A 20,054-nucleotide genomic window follows, 5' to 3' on the forward strand; every position below is an offset into this window, starting at 1 on the left:
AACAGTAACTGGCACCACGCAATGTTTACCTTTATACAGTCACCGTGTGTGTGGGCGTGGGTGTGGGTGCACGCACATGTGTAGTGACAAAGATGGATAGAAATACACAATTCATTTCAGCTCTGTGCTGTCAGATATAATCAAAATATGGTTCCTTGAACCATCAATGTCCATATCACCTAGAAGACTGTTAGAAATACAAATTTAGGATCTCTTAAATTTCTTACATATACTAAAATAAAATGATTCCTATTTACACTAAGTTGGAGAATCAACATCTATATTATTTTTGCTTTTACTTTATTTTTTTTAGGGCATGCCTGTGGCATGTGGAAGTTCCTGGGCTAGGGATGGAACCTGTACCACAGTGGTAACCTAGGCCACAGCAGTGACAACGCTGGATACCTAACTTGCTATACCACCAGGGCACTCCCATTTTTGCTTTTATTTATTGTCTTTTGAAGATCATACCAGATACTTACAGCTGCTAGGTAATTTTTATGTATGCTAAAGTCTGAGAATCATTGTTCTTATTACCTTTGTTTTTACATTATTATTGTCTTTTGAGATTACACCAGACATTTATAACTGCCATAGTCTATTTTTTCCCTCCAATCCCTAATGACATTAAGGATTCAATCTTAGTAAACATTCACTTTATTATATATGTGTCTGATATTTTTTCTCTATGATATATCTTTAGTTTTTATTGATGATTATGTTACTTTGAAGAAGCACTGATTGGACCTGATATTAAAAAGCTGTATTCAAATCCAAATTCTAACTCTCACTATCTATGGGACCTTCTAGAGCAAGTTGGAGATTCTCTGCATCTCAGTCTTGCCAAAGGGAAAATATTGTTATCTTAGAATTTAAGAGTAAATTTTAGATGATCAGTAACTATGTGAAAGTTCTTTGTTAACGTGCCACTGTAAATTTCAGAAAATATCTGTATAATTATGATGAACAGATTAGACTTTACATTTCAAAATTTCCTGATTAGGACATTCTGACGAATGTCTACTGTTTCCCAAAGGTCATCTAAAGAATTGCAACCTTTCCTTTGGTTTAAGTAACCATGCCATGTTGCATCATATTGCTTTTTGAAATAAATCCTACAGTTAAAAAAAATTCATTGTCAGTTTAGAATCATAAGCTTCATGGTATATGAAGGAATACATGGGACTCAGCTTCTCCAAATGAGGCTTAATAGTTCATTTGCTGACCTTCAAATTAGGAGATAGAATAGACAGGAAATAAAACAACATAATCTCACAACTCTTGAAATTAAATTTACAGGAATGCTATACAATTACAATTTTAACTTTCAAAATTACTATGAGTAAAAAGTGAAAACCTAAGGAGTAAAACATGGTTTAACTGTATACATGCTATATTTATATTAGCCAAAAGAAAGAAGAAAAGTGTTCTATAGTATTTTTTCATTGAAGTATAGTTGATTTACAATATTGTTTTAGTTTCAGGTGTACAGCAAAGTGATTCAGTTATACACATGTATTTTTTATTCATTTCCATTTTAGTTAATTATAAGATATTGAGTACAGTTCCCTGTGCTATATAGTAAATCCTTGTTTTTATTCTACAGTAATGTTTAATGGCATGGCTTATTTTTCATTTTCCAGGGAATAAGTAGGCATCAAAAATACCCTAACTAAAAGAAACACACACACAAATTAGGTTGTCTTCTTCAGCTTAGTGCTTCTTTGTTATATTTCATTATTTTTATCACCTCTATTTGCTATAGATGCTATGTAAAGTAATCCCAGTAAAACTTCAATACTCCAAATATAGTCTAGTGACTAAGTGCCCCAAAGTATACTTTCTAAAGAGAATTTATGAGCAAAAGGTGAAGAAACTGACTGGTGGAGATGTCGGCCAATCAAAGCAAGATGGTGTAGGATAGGTGGAAAAAACACACTGGGACTTTTTGTCTTTTTTTTTTTTTTTTAGGGCCACACCTGAGGCATATGAGGGTTCCCAGGCTAGGGGTCGAATCCGAGCTGTAGCTGTCAGCCTACACCACAGCCACAGCAACATGGGATCCGAGCCGCATCCTCGACCTACACCACAGCTCATGGCAATGCTGGATCCTTAACCCACTGAGTGAGGCCAGGGATCGAACTTGCATCCTCATGGATGCTAGTCAGACTCCTTTCTGCTGAGCCACGATGGAACTCCCCACACTGGTACTTTTAAAGAGTAAATTCTAACTAGCTGGGTGATTTTAGGATTACCTGTAAAATGAGGAAGATTACCTGTAAACTGTTTTTTTCTTTTGTTTTGTCTTGATGTTTTGCTTTTTAGGGCCACACCCGTAGTATATGGAAGTTCCCAGGCTAGGGGTCCTATCAGAGCTATGCCACAGTCACAGCAGTACCAGATCTGAGCCAAAACTGCAACCTACACCACAGCTCATGGCAACAGCAGATCCTTAACCCACTGAGCTGGGCCAAGGATCAAACCTTCATCCTCATGGATACTAGTGGGGTTCGTTACTGCTGAGCTGCAATGGGAACTCCATCTGTAAATTGGTTTTCAAGCACCCTTCCAGGTTACTTACCTAATAGCATCTTAGAGAGTACTGCTGCTAGGATTACCAAAACAATTCCCTTTCCCATAATATTTGCTTCTGCTTTTTGACTCTTTGGCTAAAATTTAAGACTTTTCTAAGACATCTCTCTTTGTGAAACTCCCTACTACAACAAGAATAAAAGTAGTTTATACAGTGCAATAGCAACAGTTGTAGTACTGCTCTTGCAAGTTTATCTTTTAATATAGCTTAAAAGACTGATCATTTTTTCTAGAACTATGAACTTAGTGTTTCAATGCAAACCTTAACACAATTGCCTTTGTGAAATAAGCCCTGGGGTTCGTCCACAGTTATAATGAGTGGAAAGCAATGAACTGGGTAAAAGACTTTGCACTGAGAAATTTCTGGAATTTCTGGCTTATGGATTTTTTTTTCCTTAAACCATTAAGATGCTTATGCAAATGTAAACAGATTAGCATGAATGAGTACTAATGGATTCCTTAATAAGATAACACTCTAGTATTCCCCAGAACAAATCCTGGAAGCCCTGGATGTAAGAATATAAGCCAAATAAAAAAAAAAAAAAAAAAAAAAAAAAGGATGGTGCATTTCTCTGTGACTTCTTCAACCTCAAAAAGTACTCTGGAAGTGATTCTACAAAAGACAAAGGTGGGTCATGTGGTACTCTTGGAAAAGTTGTCAATCAAATCAATAATTTTTTTTTTTTTTTAGGGCCGCACCCGCAGCATATGGAGGTTCCTATGCTAGGGGTCGAATTAGAGCTGTAGCCGCCGGCCTACACCACAGCCACAGTGATGTGGGATCCCAGCCTTGTCTGCGACTTACATCACAGCTCATGGCAATGCTAGATCCTTAACCCACTGAGTGAGGCCAGGGATCGAACCCGCAACCTCACGGTTCCTAGTTGGATTCGTTTCCACTGCGCCACAATGGAACTCCCTAAATTTTTGGTTTGTTCATTTTTGTTTTTTCAAAGCAATAGTTTGGAATGGGTATCCAAAACTTGAGCATAGGGAAAAAGTATTCTTGAAGATATCATTGTCTTGGATTTCCAAACCTCTACTCCGAGTTCCTTGCTCCCCCAACCTTAACCCCAAAATTTTGGATCCCAATTTTAAGGATAATGATTCTATCTAGTATCACAGAAGTCAGATCATTTGTTCAAGGTCAAAGAGCAGTCCAAATGTAGACAGATATTTAAGAAAAATAAAAATGTTTAGAGCTACTGGCTCTAACTTCACAACCATAATAAACAAATCACAGGGCCAGTGAAAACTACTGGTTTTTTTTTTCTTTTTCTAACTCAAAGGGAAGTTCTCTGTGTCTAAACGTTTCAAAAGTACTCTGTTGTATTTTAGAGAAAAATGTTTTTAGTGTAAGCATAAAAATTTTCATACTTTTCTTGCTAATATACATACGTCTTTCAAAATGTGTTGGAATTGCAAGTAACAGCAGGCCTTCAACCACTTATACAGTAGCTGAGGCATTGGAGCTAAACTCTTTACACATCACCGTCATGTAATTCTCACATAACAATTGTATAACATAGATACTATTATGCTCCCCTTCCTTGAAGAAGAAGCTGAAGCTAAGAAAAAACCAATGTTACAAACCTATTAAAGAAAATAAGAGAATTCAAACTTATGTCTTAAGGGACCTTGTTCCACTGACTTGGGGCACGTGACTGTTATTCATTTTAGGATTCGAGTCAGGACTAACTGACCTTTCTACAGATAAGTCCTACCTTCTGTCTACATGAGTGTGTGCACGTGCACATGTGGCTCATACATGCACAGGTGACACAATGAGGGCATGAATTATCTGAATGGTGAGGGCTCAACCTGAGGTCTCTACCTAATGCCCTGTAAACTTCCCTGATGTGACAGACTGCAGAAGCTGGTCAGTTCTAAACAGCAAGGAAATTACTGATCCTTCACAACTGAATGAGCTAAATGCTAAAATAGGCTTACTCACATTTGCTTGTTTGTTGTTTTAATTTATATGATAAATATTCATTAATCAACTACTATGTACCAGGAATACTGCCAGCCTCTACAGATACAATACTGAATAACACAAGCTTGAAAAACCTCCATCCATAGCTTTGCTTCAGACAATTTAACTGTTTGGTACACATGATGGGCCTGAAACATTTGCCTATGACTTAAAATGCATTTCTATTTGATGATAAAACATAGCTCCTTTTAATCCCTATTTTGTTGTTTATTAGTAATTCATTCTAGGCATCTGTAATACATATTCGCATTCACTATATTTATTTTCCTGAGTTCTCCCATTCCTCAATTTATTTTACAGCCAAGAAGCTTTGTCCCCAAATGAGTGTCATCGGCATGGATTCCCACCTGACCAATGAAAAGACATGAATCCCACAACTGAGAGCTTCTGCAAGTACTCTTTATAAACTCCGTAAATATGAATTGTTTGTTTGAAACAGGTAACCAACAAAAAATACGAAATGAGGGATGCACACTCACATAACATGGTAATAACCCAAGAATCTCAGGTAATCACAATAAATTCATATATGATTGAACCACTATATGAAACTGACAACATATCCTTTTGACCTACAAAAATGGCAATTACATATGATTCAACCTGATATTTACTTTGACTCCTCTCTGAATTGAGCTCCACATTAACACTAAAAAAATCCTACTGCCCACCCAAAGTCTTTCACTGAGTTAAATTATTTTTAAAATGTAAACACTGACAAACTTGAACAGCATCCTGTCTGCCAATATTGAACATGCCCAATCACTGAAAATACTTCTGATTTATTCTCTCCTAGTCAATAACTATAGGTCCAAAGTCAATTCACCATTTAAAAACTGTTTTTCTATTAACAGAAACATAGACATGATTTCAAGAGCTAAAAACCAATATTCCATATATACCAGATATAAATCCCACACCACTGGAAATTAAAAACAAAACTAAACCAGAAGAGTTCACTAAATATAATTAAAGAAAATATTAGCAGTCTGAAAGGGCTGAAGGGCAAAAGAAAAAAAAAAAAAAAAAAGCTAAGCTAAGTCTTTTAGGACTATGAAACCTAAAGATTTTTTTTCCCCTCTAAATTTGTTAAAGAGAATCTGTCTCTGGGTTGAGAACTTGCTTGCAAAGTCTCTGCCTAGAGCAAGATATTCAGAGCCAACTTGTTAACTCCTAATAAAACAAGGCTTGGAAGGAAAATGCTTCCAGCCCCATAAGCGAATTGTATCAGCCAGCACTGTGATAATACCATACAAGTGGTTTTCTTAGGTATATTTTCCCCTTATTATCAACTTCCTCTTTCCATTATATTAAGGTCCACAAAAACACATATATCTACCATAAAGCAAGATGGCATCTGGACATCTTTGTTTTTTTGACAATAAAAGCTCATGGGACTCATTATGTTCTGTGGAAAAAGTGAGCGTTACCCACCTTTACTGCATCTGAAACCCTTTTGGTTTCAAATAATGCTTTATCATAACTTGACAATATTGATCATTTCAAATATCCCTATAACTTTCCGATAGGTTAAAGCTACTTATATCTAATAACATCTTGGTTTTTACTCTTCATTTTAATCTAAAACTATAATTTCACAAGTGAAATCACACATGATATAAAAAGATCATATTTTAGAAATTTTATATTACTATTTAGGAGCATTCTATGTGGATTAATTCTTTAACTCAACCTATTAAGGAAAAATGAATCTTTTTCATTGGCCATCCTCTCTGATTTCAGCGGGCTTAAAGGTTTGGAGGCATTATTTTAAGGAAAATACTTAATAACCTTGCTAGAAACACCTCAAAAGTGATGTCTTTCTTAGGCTATGTAAATGGTCTCTAATTTTTACTTAATAGAGGTGTTACTGTCTCTTTCAGTGGAACTGAGTAACAACTGGTAAATCCTTAGCTCGATAACTAATTAACATAAAAATAGAATGATCTTAACCAATTACTAGTTTGCTAAGGACATTTGTAATATGAATTAAACAAGCAAAGATTTTCTTTTTTCCCTCAATTGACACATCTGATAACAAATAAGATTAGTCACAATATAATATGTGCAAAAATAAAATTGTTCTAAGTGCATATGTTCAAATAAATTCATCTATATTAAATTCAATTCTATTAATATTTACTAAGTATCTACAATATTCAATATCCTATGTCCCCAGGGCTCAGAGAATGGCACAAAATGGATGGGTCCCCAAGACATTCTTTCAAGGAATTTTTGGCCTAGTAGGGAAATTATTCAAGAATCAAATTTACTATGAAACAAGAAACTTAGAAGTTGAGAGTTTAAAAGGCCCCATGTTAGAACTCATAGCCTGACTTATACTCCAGATGACTCTAGATTTATGTCTATTTCCTTGGGAGTTCAGAAGTCCAAAGTCAGATAATCTCAAATTCTTGCATAGGGTAAAGTGAAGGCCTATCATCAGTCAGCAAACAGCTAGTTAACTGCCTACCACAGACAATGAATAGTCTATGTTCGTCCTAGCATCTCTCATGGCACTTGAGCGCCTTGCAGATATAAGTGCTTTTCAGCTTTTAACTCTGTAAACCATCTGAGGAAAAGCAAATAGGAATTTTTATTGAATCGATCAAGAGACCAAGAGAATTCTCTGATTTAACCTACTGGTTTCCCAGAATAAGAGGATGTCACCACAATCATAACAGATTTTAAATGAACTGGACATTTCTTGGTCTACATACAAAACCCCTCATTTGGCAACTCTGCAGATTCCTCATTAGGCATCATCAGATCTATCTTCATGTTTGAGTTTTTAATTTTGTTTCTCAGCAAGACAAATGGAAATCGGAAGCGATGAGAAATCTAAAGCATACTGTAAGGAAAAGCTAAGAACTAAAGAGACCTAAACTGTCCTAATTATGTCATCTCAATGCAACTCCCTGCTTCTCTCTCACTGTTTCCCAAACAGAGTGGGTCCAGAACCTAGTTCAGGGCTCCTCATCAAGCCCTATGCCAACCACTCTCTCTCCTTCACCACACCTCTTCCCCTACCATATGGCATGAGATGCCTCATTCTTTACCACTGACTCCATCTCCAAGCCCTGTCTCCTTATCCATCTCCCTTCCTTCCTTCCCTCCAGGTTCTGAAGAAGACATAGCCATTTCTCATTCTTTCAAAGGTGAGGCGTCATCTGTGCCTCAGACCCCATCCCTTCCTAGTCTGGGAGCTCTTGCTTATCATCCTTCTCCTTCCGAGCATCTGGCCTCCTCTGGTTCCATCCTCTCTCTCCTGAACACTGAGGTGGGGGTAAAAGTATGTGTTACATTTAACCCCAATGCTGCACCTTGCTGCTCTTACAGCCCTTCCTCACCAAGTCAGTATTTGCTCTCCTCATTTCCTTGCCACCTTCCATCTCAGATGCATATAGTTTCCCTTTGTTCTCACACTACAGGGGAATAGCTCCTGCCAATGTCATTATGATCCCTTTTTTGCCAAAGCTAAGAGCCTCCTCTCCTTCTAAGATAACCTCTCCTTCTCCTCCTGCCACCCTTGATAACATTTCTCCACTAGTACCGCATCTTCCCTTGGCTACCATGAAACCTCACCTTCTTCCTAATCATGTCTTCTTAACACATGGCCTGTTTATCTCTCAAAACTTCCAGTCCCCTCCTGCTCTCACTCTCTCCTTCAGAGAATCCTCCTTTGGTGTCATTTTAACTATTACATCCCAAAAATCTGGCTCCAGAATCTATTCTCTAGTCCTGTCTTTTGGTCAGCTGGCTCTACTCTTTAAATGGTCCAGTGGACATTTCTATCTAGTTCACCAACTCTCGGTGAAGCATCAGCAACTTCCTCTCAGTTTATATTGTCCCATTTCTGTCAAAACCATCAAGAGTCTTTTAAGCTCAAAACATTGGACTCTACTTTGATTTCCCTTTCTTTTCCTAAAATTATATTGCATTGGTCACTTCTCTCTTTCTCACTTCCGCCACCAAAGCCAAAGCCTCACTCCCTCACTGTCTCACTTCCACATATTACTGAAATAAATTATATTTTGCCTGCATCCTCCAGGGTGTGTACACCTCCCTTTATCCCTCCCACTTGCCTCTCCTCCTGCCATACATACTCACATCCAGACATAGTTTTAGAAGGTTTCTAGAGAATTTTTTTAACCCCCATTTTCATTATTTCACTCCGTTGCTGAAAAACCTTCAGTGATTCTCAGAATGTCTCAACTGGGCTTTCAGAGTTTCCTAAGGTGTAGCCACTACCTTCCCAATCTTAGTTTTCATCACTATAACATAAATGTTCTCCATAGCCAGGTCCCAAACATTTCAGCTCTTTTACCAATTGATTGGTGTCACCATCAATCCCATACCCAGCCATGTTCTCTCTTGTCCTTTTCACCAGTCAAAAATCTTAGCAATTTTGGGAGTTCCCATCCTGGCTCAGTGACAACGAAACCTAGTATCCATGAGGATGCAGGTTTGACCCCTGGCCTTGCTCAGCTGGTTAAGACTCCAGTGTTGCCGTGAGTTGTGGTGTAGGTTGCAGACACGGCCCAGATCTGGTGTTGCTGTGGCTGTGGTGTAGGCTAGCATCTGCTGCTCTGATTCGACCCCTATCTGGGAACTTCCATATGCCATGGGTGCGGTCCTAAAGAGCAAAAAAAAAAAAAAAAAAAAAAAACTTAGCCATTTTGGGCATGTGACATTACAATGTCATGATAAATGCACTGCCATTCTGGACATAATGGGAAACTCCCCATAATTTCTTAAAAACATCATGCTCTTTTGCACCTCTGCGTTTGTATTCATGAACTTGCAGTTGCCCGAAACGTTCCTCCTCCTTTTTCTCTTTGCAAAGCTCAGTTTGTCCTCAAGGTATAACTCATGTGCTGCGTCTTCTCGAAATAGCCTTCATCCCCCAAATGTTACCTTATTTTATAGAGAATGAAGGGCTTTTGAAACCAGGAACTATGTGTTATAATTCTTTCAAATTATAAGTAAATATGATGAATGGATGAAGAAAGGAAGAAGTTATAAAAGCAGACCTTTTTTTCCTGTCCATTCTTTTTTAACATGCATTTTAAATGGCTTATAAATAGTATAAATATGAAAAGATAGCCAGTTTGTTTCTTTTCATCTACAAACCACACTGTTGACTAATGAATGCTTTTACTTCTTTAAACATTTATGAATAAACACATTCAGGCTAAAGAAGCAGCTACCAGTACAGCTAGGATGAGCTCCCTAGGATTAAAGTAGGAAAGGAGTCCACATCTGAGCTAAAATCCAAGACATTCCTCATGCACCACTCTTCGACTTGATGACACTACCAATAAGCTTCTAATTGGACAGCCGGACAGCTGGGGAGGGTATGGTGATCAGTGAAGGCACATCACTGATCATCACAGCTCTTTCAAACGGTGGAGACCAGTAAGATGGAAAGGGCTTGTTTGTGGAAGTTATGTTTCTATTTCCATGAATATGATATTTAGACAGAATGCAAAGATGGGATGTTGTCATTGCCTCACACAAGGTACAACAGAAGCAGAGGGCAGACAAACTTCCTCGTCAAATACCCTCATGTGGATCCAGAGCTGAAAGTAAATTTCTTTCATGACTCAGGAGAATTAGATAGACAAAAGTTAAGTTGCTTTTACCTCATCAGAGCTAAACAGCGGCAGTGGCTGACGTACCGGCAGTTGATTAAAGGCATTGTCCTGACCACCATGGCTAAGCAAGAGCTGCCTTATGGAACCAGGTCAGAGGACATTGATTTCTCTATTCAACTTCGAGGCACCACTTTGTAAATGACACAATCATTTTTGGGTATAAGAGGTGCTTTAAATGTGGTAACATTATATCATTTCAACTATAATGATCATAATTACTTATTTCTTTTAATCACAACCCACTTAACCACTTTAGTACAGAGAACTAGTTCAAGGAGTTTAATTTTCATTCAACATCTAATCTTTGTGTTTACTGAAACCCTCCATGGGCTTTGTTTACTGTCTGCTTGCTGGCCTGGACGTTTGATCTTGCAAGACTAGATCAGACAGGGTCAGATAAAATACTGATTACTAGAATAAACCAGGCTTGAGGAAGTAACACTGGTTTTTAAAATCCTCATTTCTCCCAGCTTTTTAATATTTGCAAAATAAACTCAAATAAACAAATAAAATTAAGACCACTACCAATCAGTTCTCAAGCAATGATTGAGAAAAGGAAAGTGATGGGGATAATTTTGCTTTGGGGCCAAAACGTGGGGTTTGGTTAGGGCCATTCATTCTAGTGGTATTATTTTATGACACAAATAATTTCATGATATCCACTAGATTTGTGTGAACTTTCAATGACCCCTTAATTCTTGTGACATATTAAATACTCGAGACTGACCTGACCAAAGACGACAGTTCATTTTATTTTGGTGCCAGATGAAAAACACTTCAGATATAAAATTATATTCTTTTAACGCATTTTTAATTAGGAAACATTTAAAACACATGAGCCCTTCTTTGTTAAGGTACTTTCCTATTCTTATAAGATCCCCTGCAAAAACAGATTGCCATAATAGTGTAATTTCTAATAGTATTGCCCATAATTGCCACTCAGTTTCAGAAACATGATGGGGCAAGTTTATGTCTAAACAGATTTAATACAAAAGAAGATTTTGGCTTAAAAAAATTAAATGTTTTAATAAAATGTGTAGAGTTTATGAAAGAAAAGTTGATATAGGTATATCCTATATAATCCCCCAAATTCTTGAAAATAATTTTGTAATAGCACAGAAGTTTCTTTCTACATCCCTGTGTATTATCCTTGTGTCCAATACTAAAACACCTACACAATAATCTGTTAATATTAGTCTTTTTTTTTTCTTTTTTTTTTTTTTTTTTTTGCTCTTCTACAAAATGTACATTTTTCTTAAACCCGGGAGCTTCTGAGTTCTACATTGTAATACCTAGGCCAGAAGCAATTAGAGTATGAGATGAACAGCAATTTTACAATGTCATCTAAATCAACCAACTTCATATCTACCCACTTCATATCCTTCAATATCAAAAACTCCTGGAAAGCAGGTTCATGGTTCTGGACTTTAAAACCAGAGTACACAAACTGTCTCCCCATCCATCCTGAATTAACACTAATGCTAACTCAAATATGACTGTCTTTGAAATTAAAGGAAAAAAGTAAACAGAATGTGCTTTGCTGTGATCACTGGGGAAAATAAAGTTAACATGTTAAACCAAACCAACGTAGGACTTTTTAAAGAATACGTGTAAATAGTTTAGCTATAATAACAACAAATTCAAAAAAGGCACATTAAAATGTTTACTTCAAAATTTAGATAATTCCGTTTGTATATAGATTTTACATCTGTTTTTAATGATATCAAATTATTGATTATTCATTTTTCTCATATTTATTTAAGCATTAACTATAGAATTTGCAATCTGATCTTTTTTTTTTAATCCTTTCAGTAGACTTTTATTTTTGCCAGGTTTTAGTCATATTTACTTTGATCTCTTAGAGTATATAATTATTTTACTGTTTATTTATTTCTGTGAAAAGAGAATAAAATTTTGACCTAGGAGATCTCTATGTGGCAATTTGTAACAGAATCACATAGCTTATGTTTAGGAAATCATGGTTTTGATTAAGAAGCAACCATTTAGTTCCCACTGTTTTATTAAAACAGACATTAGCAGATAATAGGAAACATGTTTAACAATGTAGCCTGCATTTAGTTTGGGACATCAGTAAGTTAGCTTGAGATTTTCTTCTAGACTGAATATCAGCAATGAGACATGTCAATTGGCAACTCTGGAATGGAAACAAAGTGGGAGGGGGGTGAGGGGGTGAGAGGGGCGGTGGGCCAGAAAAGATAGAGAACTCTGACTTCCAGGTGCCCAGGAAGAGCCCTAAGGGAGAATTCTGGCTTTGCTACTTCATCTCCAGATTCGAAATTCATTACTTTTTTTTTTTTTTTTTCCATTTTGAAAATGGGTGGACACAAATAGAAATACTGCAAAACTAAATCACTGCTTTCTAATGAGAAATGGCTTCTACTAGATAGGAACTCCCATGGCGAAGTCTATTCATAGCATAAAGCTTCTATCAAATGAAATGTTCCCGTATAGGTCCAACACTTCCTTTTCTCTGAAGGTCGAAAGTTAATAAAATGCACTTCTCTGGGGTGTTTATTTTCTGTGCACCATTATACCTGTCATGAATTCTTTGTTTTTCCTCCCACTCCGTTGGTTGATGAATCAACACCACTTGAACTGTTTTACGGCAGCTTGTGTTTACTTCACACATACCTTAACCTTCCCTTTTCTCCTCCTACTGACACACACACATGCACACACACACACTTTTCAACAGCAATGACTAGCTTCATCTCTTTGAATAGCATGTGTACACAGTGTCTGGCAGCCTCTTCAGGTGTGGATCCTTGACCTCCTGACTGAAATCAAGGTCTCAGTCTACTTTTATGGCACTTAAAGATTTAACTGTGCATTTACTATCTTGAAGAAAAAAATAGAGCTTGAAGAATTGAATCTCTAAGGAAGAAAGAAGAAAAGTAGTAGACATAAGCATTAATGTGTGTGTGAACACACACACACACACACACACACACACACACAGATTCTGCAGTGGCAATTCTGAAAACACTAGAGTGAAGAGTTTCCAGTCTTTTTGAATCTGGAATTATACTCCTGACTATTAAAAGAGGACACTCACTTCCTTTCTCTTGTAACAGCAAGTAAATGGGATCTAACAAATGACCTTGACGCTGCATGATTCTTTTGATTTTTTTAGCCAAAGAGGATATTGTTCAAGCACTTGAACAATACGATTTTCAAAGAAAAACTTAGAGGCAACACTTACAGAAAAGAAACACTTCTGAACCACACAATCATGTCTTGTAATGAGAAAGTTATTCGTCTTATCCTGCACAAGAGTTAATATTAATAACACTCTAAAGTAAGTGCTAACACCAGAAACCAGAGGATCCTAAGAATTTCAGAATACGCTGAAAAGGAATGGAGCTTAATTCAATTTTCAGTGAACTTAATTCCTCCTGGTAGTTCACCATCTTGACTTTTCTTATAAATTGTGTACTTAGCATAAAATGCTCTCATTCCTTTGTAATCAGAAATGTGCCACTGATGCAAATAAAGCTCATTTCCTCAAAAGGTAACCTTGTAAACAAACTCCCAAATACTCAACAGCCAAGAGGCATTACTTCCACATTGTCTCCCTGGAGGAAACTGCAGTAGTACAAACAAGTAAATTCATCCTTTACTTTTACCTGCCTACCAAACATTCTTATTTAACCCTCTCAGACAGGGGCAGTGAACCTTCAGCAAGGCTCTGCACGTCTATATTAAAGCATGATGGATGATGGCATAATCATGCAAAATATGGACTAGAAAGACCCTCAAACACCAACCTGTTAAGTTACTAAAAACTCCCCAAGCCCCCTCAGGGTATTCATTTGAATTGAATAGCATTTAAACTGAAGTGAGAACAACAGAATTTTTCCAACATTGATAAATTTGCAAAGGCAAAATATCAGGACATATTTAAAGGGCTGGATGGCCTAGATAGTATGCCATTTATTATAGAGGTGAATTGTATATTCAGGACCAGATATAATTCCATATATAATACGCTACTGCTAGTACAACTATCACTATTAATTACTGTTACAGTATTATAGCTATTGTATATTAAGAGGTTACTTTGTGAAGGTCTTAACATATTTAGTCCTCACTGCTAGCCAGTGACTTACTTTTATTACTTCCAATTTTCAGATGAGGAGATTAAGTCTTGGTGAAGTTAAATAACTTGTTCAAGCTCACACAGCTAGCAAACAGAAGACAAAGATTTGAATACAAGCCTGTCTTGTGGTCTGAGTCCCTTTGCTTTAACCACTGCTCTGGAATTGTCTCCAAGTAAATACATCAAAACTTAACTTCTGGCCAAAGATTTCCTGATACCACACAATCATTTCAGTTTGTTAACTGGTACTTCAACAATGACTGCTGATTTAAACTAGAATGACTGCTTTTATTGATTGAGCCTTTTTTTCTTTTTTTATGGAATTTTATTATATTTATAGTTGTACAACCATCATCACAACCTAATTTTACACTTCCATCCCAAACCCCTAGCCCATCCCTCCCCCCACCACTCTGTCTTCTTTGGTACTCATGAGTTTTCAAAGTCTGTGAGTTTCTGTTCTGCAAATAAGTTCATTGTATCCTTTTTTTATATTCCACATATAAGTGATAGCATATGACTGATTGAGCCTTTTATCTTTTTTTGCTTTTTAGGGCCACACCCGTTAGCATATGGAAGTTCCCAGGCTAGGGGTCGAATCAGAGCTATGGTGCTGGCCTAGCCACAGCCACGGCAACAGGGATCTGAGCCATGCCTGTGACACACACCAAAGCTCACGGCAACACTGGATCCCCGACCCATGGAGCGAGGCCAGGAATCAAACCCACATCCTCATGGATACTAGTCAGATTAGTTTCCACTGAGCCACAATGGGAACTCCTGATTGAGTCTTTTAAATAGACATGCCTACTAAAATATACCACTTCAAAACATTCCTAAAGATCTCAGCCTTCACAAACATCTCTTGTGAAAACTATAAACTTCATACGTTATGCTAAGAATTTTACTTTAGTTCAACCATCTTAGTTTTAAAGGGAGCCAATTTGGATCTCTTGATGAAAATATTAAGAATTCTGCCTTGCACCCCAATGTTCACAGCAGTGCTATTTATAACATCCAAAACACAGAAGCAATCTAAGTGCCCATCAGCTTATGATGAATGGAGAAAGAAGATGTGGTATATACGAACAATAGAATATTAGTCACAAAAAAGGAGGAAATATTGCTATTTGCAGCAGCATGGATGGACTTAGAGATCATTATACTGAGTGAAATAAGTTACAGAAAGACAAATATTATATGATTTATATGTGGAATCTAAAGAAAATACAAATGAACTTATTTACAAAACAAAAACAGACTCAGACATAGAAAACAAATTTACAGTTACCAAAGAGGAAGGGGAGGTGGATAAATTAGGAGTACAGAATTAACAGATATACAGCACTATATAGAAAATAGATAAACAACAAGGATTTACTGTACTGCACTGGGAACTATATTCACTATCTTATAATAACCTGCAGTGTTTTTTTGAAAAATAAATATACAACTGAATCACTTTTCAGTACACCTAAAAACTAACACAATATTGCACATCACCTATACCTCAATAAAAAAAGAATCCTATCTTTACAAAAGTTACAAAAAAATTTATTAGTAATTATATCTCAATTAGCATAAGCTCCCAAGAATCAACAACACATTGACCTAAGAAAACAGGCTTCAAAAATAAAAGTCAGTTTACCTTTAATCTTTTTGTACTTCTTATACCATCTCCCAAACTCCTGGCACTTGGTTGCTGATACGTTGGCATAATACGTGCTATTTACAATGGATGAAATCATACTCTGTAAAGAAAAACAAAACAAAACAGTTATTCTTCCATAAATGTGAGTACGAGTATATCTCTTTAGGGACAAAAAAAAAGGCACACTATAGTACACACCAATCTCCTTTGTCTTTTAAATCTGAAATAGTCACACTCCTGCAAACTAAACTATTGACCTCGATTACTGACATTTACTATTCCTCTAACTTGTATGAGGATAGTGCATTCTCCAAAAATCCAACCCTGGGATAATGTCAAAAGTGCAGGGTGGGCCAGGCATCCAGACTGAATGCAAAGAGAAAGGACAGTTGCGATTTGGGATTTAGGAACCCGAGCAAAAGGTGAGATCAGATGCTCCTGCATCTGTATTCCAAATAATGCTTTTCAGATGTTTCTGTTCCGCTTCCAACTGCAACAAGCTTACACAGCCAAAAATCTGAGAACATCCGTGCTACACAGTGCAGAACAACATTTAGGGAAATAAGTTAAATTAATATAATTTATAGAAACGTGTGATTAGCACTTGTTATGAAAATTCACCAAATGAAAAAATTAACAGTGCTATTTTAGACCTGGGGAAACTAAACATAACACTTGTACTGTGTTTCATCCAAAAATGAATCAAAGCGAAGACTTTGAGTCCTTAAGTACCTGATTCCTTCTTGCCCTTCATCCTCCTCTCTCTCCTCAGGTCAACCCCTTAGCTGATTCGTTTGTAATTGCAGTTAAAAGGAAAGAGAAGGGGAGCACAGCCTGACTTAACAGTGAAAAATTAAAAATTCTAACTGCGCACCTTGAATTAAATTTCATTCAGAGATATGTTTTCAGTCAATATGGCATGCTTGGACCAAGATTCGTGGCAGATGTTAACTTATACCCGAATGACTGTGATAGTACCTGTACTTGTGTATGTTTTATATATAGATTTTATTTCTGCAAATTCTGTCATATGGACATAAATAAGTCCAGAGATCCAAATGACCTACATAAGGTTTTACATCCTGTCTTGAAATCTCATCTTTCTTAAAAAAGGTATCCTCTGATATGGAGCAGTTGAACGAAATCTTAGAACTTCTAATGGCCTTTCAACAAAGTAGTTAAGATAAAGAGGATAACAATAAATCAAGGCATTGGCAAGTTATTTACCAGAAGGTTCCAATGCCAGCAGACAGTCCTGCACAGACTCCCATTTTAAGACAGGTCCCTCTGTGAGCCCACAGACTCCCTCTCTTTTTAATTACTCTGCAGTACTGATGGGAGGAAGGGGGTCCTAATTCAATTCACAGAAACCTCTTTAGTCCTTTCTCCATAGCAAATGGCTAGCCTCCCGGCAGTCGCTGATCTCTAAATGACAATTCTGTTCTCTGAGAGGAGAGAGTAAGGAGAACTCTTTTCATCTGAGAATCTGAACACAGCCCTGGAAACACAAAGAGCTGGTATCACCTGAGTGTATCACAGAACTTTAGGAGCCTTGCCTGCTACCTCAGAGAATCAATGGAATCCTAAGCTCCTGAGGCAGGGTTCTGCTTTGTCTGCTATTATTTTTTTTTTATTTCTTTATATATATATATATATTTTTTTTTCCTACTGCACAGCATGGTGACCCAGTTACACATACATGTATACATTCTTTTTTCTCATGTGTTCCATCATAATCGACTAGACAGAGTTCCCAGTGCTACACAGCAAGATGCCATTGCTAATCCATCCCAAAGGCAACGTTCTGCATCTATTTACCCTAAGCTCCCAGTCCCTCCCACCCCCTCCCCTTCCCCCTTGGCAACCACAAGTCTATTCTCCAAGTCCATGATTTTCTTTTCTGTGGAAAGGTTCCTTTGTGCTATAAATTAGATTCCAGATATAAGTGACATCATATGGTATTGGTCTTTCTCTTTCTGACATACTTCACTCAGAATGAGAGTCTCTAGTTCCATCCCTGTTGCTGCAAATGACATTATTTTGTCCTTTTTTGATGGCCGAGTAGTATTCCATTGTGTATATATACCACATCTTCCTGATCCACTCATCTATCAGTGGACATTTGGGTTGATTCCATGTCTTGGCTATTGTGAATAGTGCTGTAATGAACATGCAGGTGCATGTTTTGGCCGGATACATGCGCAAGAGTGGGATTGCTGGGTCCTATGGTAGTTCTATGCACAATTTTCTAAGGTACCTCCATACTGTCTGTTACTGACAAAGGAGTAAAGAAGTCTCCTGGCTAGCTGGACTAGTTCCTTCCTTCCCTGGGCTGAGATTTTTCTCTTTGTCCCAGTCTGTAAGACCCTTGAGGACCATGACTATGTCTCTTTCTTTCTTTCTTTCCCTCTCCCTTGTATCTAACACAGTTCTGATGTGGGATATCTGAGTCACTAAAACATAACAGATGAAAAGGGACAAAGATGAAATTTTAAAATGCCAAACTGCAATATCATAATAATGAAAAATTTAATAGGAAAGCAGCCTAATAACAGATGCACCGGCCACTCTGGTGTATGTGAAAAACTGCAAATGTACTTGTCATCTCTCTATGTTGTTTGTATGAATGCTACACTCTGGAAAGGCATAAGATACATAGCCATGGCAGGAGTCAGACCTAAACCCTTCAGTGCGAAATGGTCTACAAAGCAGATTAAAATGCAAAATGTTCCAAGTATTGTCTGGAACTGCCCCTCAACTCCTCCTGGCCCATAAGACCAGGACAGAAACCCATATCACTCTGGCCCCAGATAATCCACATTTCCCTCACTCCTTGGTCTCCCTTACTTTGTCTTTGCTCCAGATGCATCCTCATTAACACTCTCATGTTAATGGGATGTTATTAGCTTTTTCACCAAATGGTCTTATGCTAGAGTCAGGTTCACATTCATTTAAAAAGGAGGAGTTGGCAGACATGGTATACACTGGAATATTACTTGGCCATAAAACAGAATGGAAGCCTGCCATTTGCAAGAACATGGATGGACCTTAAAGGTATTATGCTAAGTGAAATAACTCAGAGAAACACAAATGCTGTATTTCACTCATGTGGACTCTAAAAACAATAAAACAAATAAAAACAAACTCATAGATTCAAGTTCAGATTAGTGGTTACCACAGGGGAAGAGGATTGAGGGTGCGGTAAGTGAAATGGGTGAACAATAAATGCTGCACTGCTGAAACATAAAATAATAATAAGGTAATGGGGGAAAAAAAGTTGGCTACCCAGAGATTCAATCCGATTTGTTCTCTTCTCCATATTATTATAAATGTGTTTCTAATTCTACTGACCACAGAACAAAAAATAAATTGGTTTAAGCTAGGAACTGAGCAAAGGAACTGAGTAGCAAATAAAGACAGTTTCCTAGAATATGAGAAACTTTAGTCACCAGAAGGGTTTCTTCAAACTTGTGGCACATTTTATTCACATTAATTCCCTGCAGGTCCTTACACTTAGTTGACCCTTAAAATAGCTTTACTGATACTGATGCAAATTTTTATAATTCAATCTGAGAGAGCTTTAAAAACAGAAGAGGTGGAGTTCCCATCATGGCTCAGCGGAAACAAATCTAACTAACATCTATGAGGATGCAGGTTCAGTTCTAGGCCTTGCTCAGTGGGTAGAGGATCTGGCATTGCCACCAGCTGTGGTGTAAGTTGCAGACACAGCTCAGATCTGGTGTTGCTGTGGCTGTGGTGTAGGCCAGTGGCTACAGCTCTGATTCGACCCGTAGTCTGGGAACCTTCATATGCCGTGAGTGCGACCCTAAAAAGACAAATAAATAAATAAATAAATAATAATTAAAAAAAACCAGAAGAGGTACATCTTGAGGATATTTTATATGAAAGGTCATGTTATGTCTTATTACTCCAGTTTTAAATATGAACATTCTCTAACCCTACATTAGACTGATAAATTCTCATAGCATGAGTCTGAATCACCAGGCCTAATTGGAATACTTTGAATACAAGGACATA

General features: G+C 37.2%; 1 protein-coding gene across 11 annotated transcripts in view; it reads right to left on the reverse strand.

The window, feature by feature from the left end:
* Positions 1-20,054, reverse strand: part of SATB2 (SATB homeobox 2) — a 209,590-nt gene that overhangs the window by 86,396 nt on the left and 103,140 nt on the right. For all 11 annotated transcript variants that reach the window (XM_021076069.1, XM_021076076.1, XM_021076074.1 and 8 more), the window contains one exon: positions 16,014-16,116. In XM_021076069.1, coding sequence (XP_020931728.1) covers positions 16,014-16,116 — 103 coding nt within the window. The remainder of the gene's footprint in view (positions 1-16,013; positions 16,117-20,054) is intronic.

Source organism: Sus scrofa, chromosome 15 (assembly GCF_000003025.6).
Source record: "Sus scrofa isolate TJ Tabasco breed Duroc chromosome 15, Sscrofa11.1, whole genome shotgun sequence".
NCBI classification, from domain to species: domain Eukaryota; kingdom Metazoa; phylum Chordata; class Mammalia; order Artiodactyla; family Suidae; genus Sus; species Sus scrofa.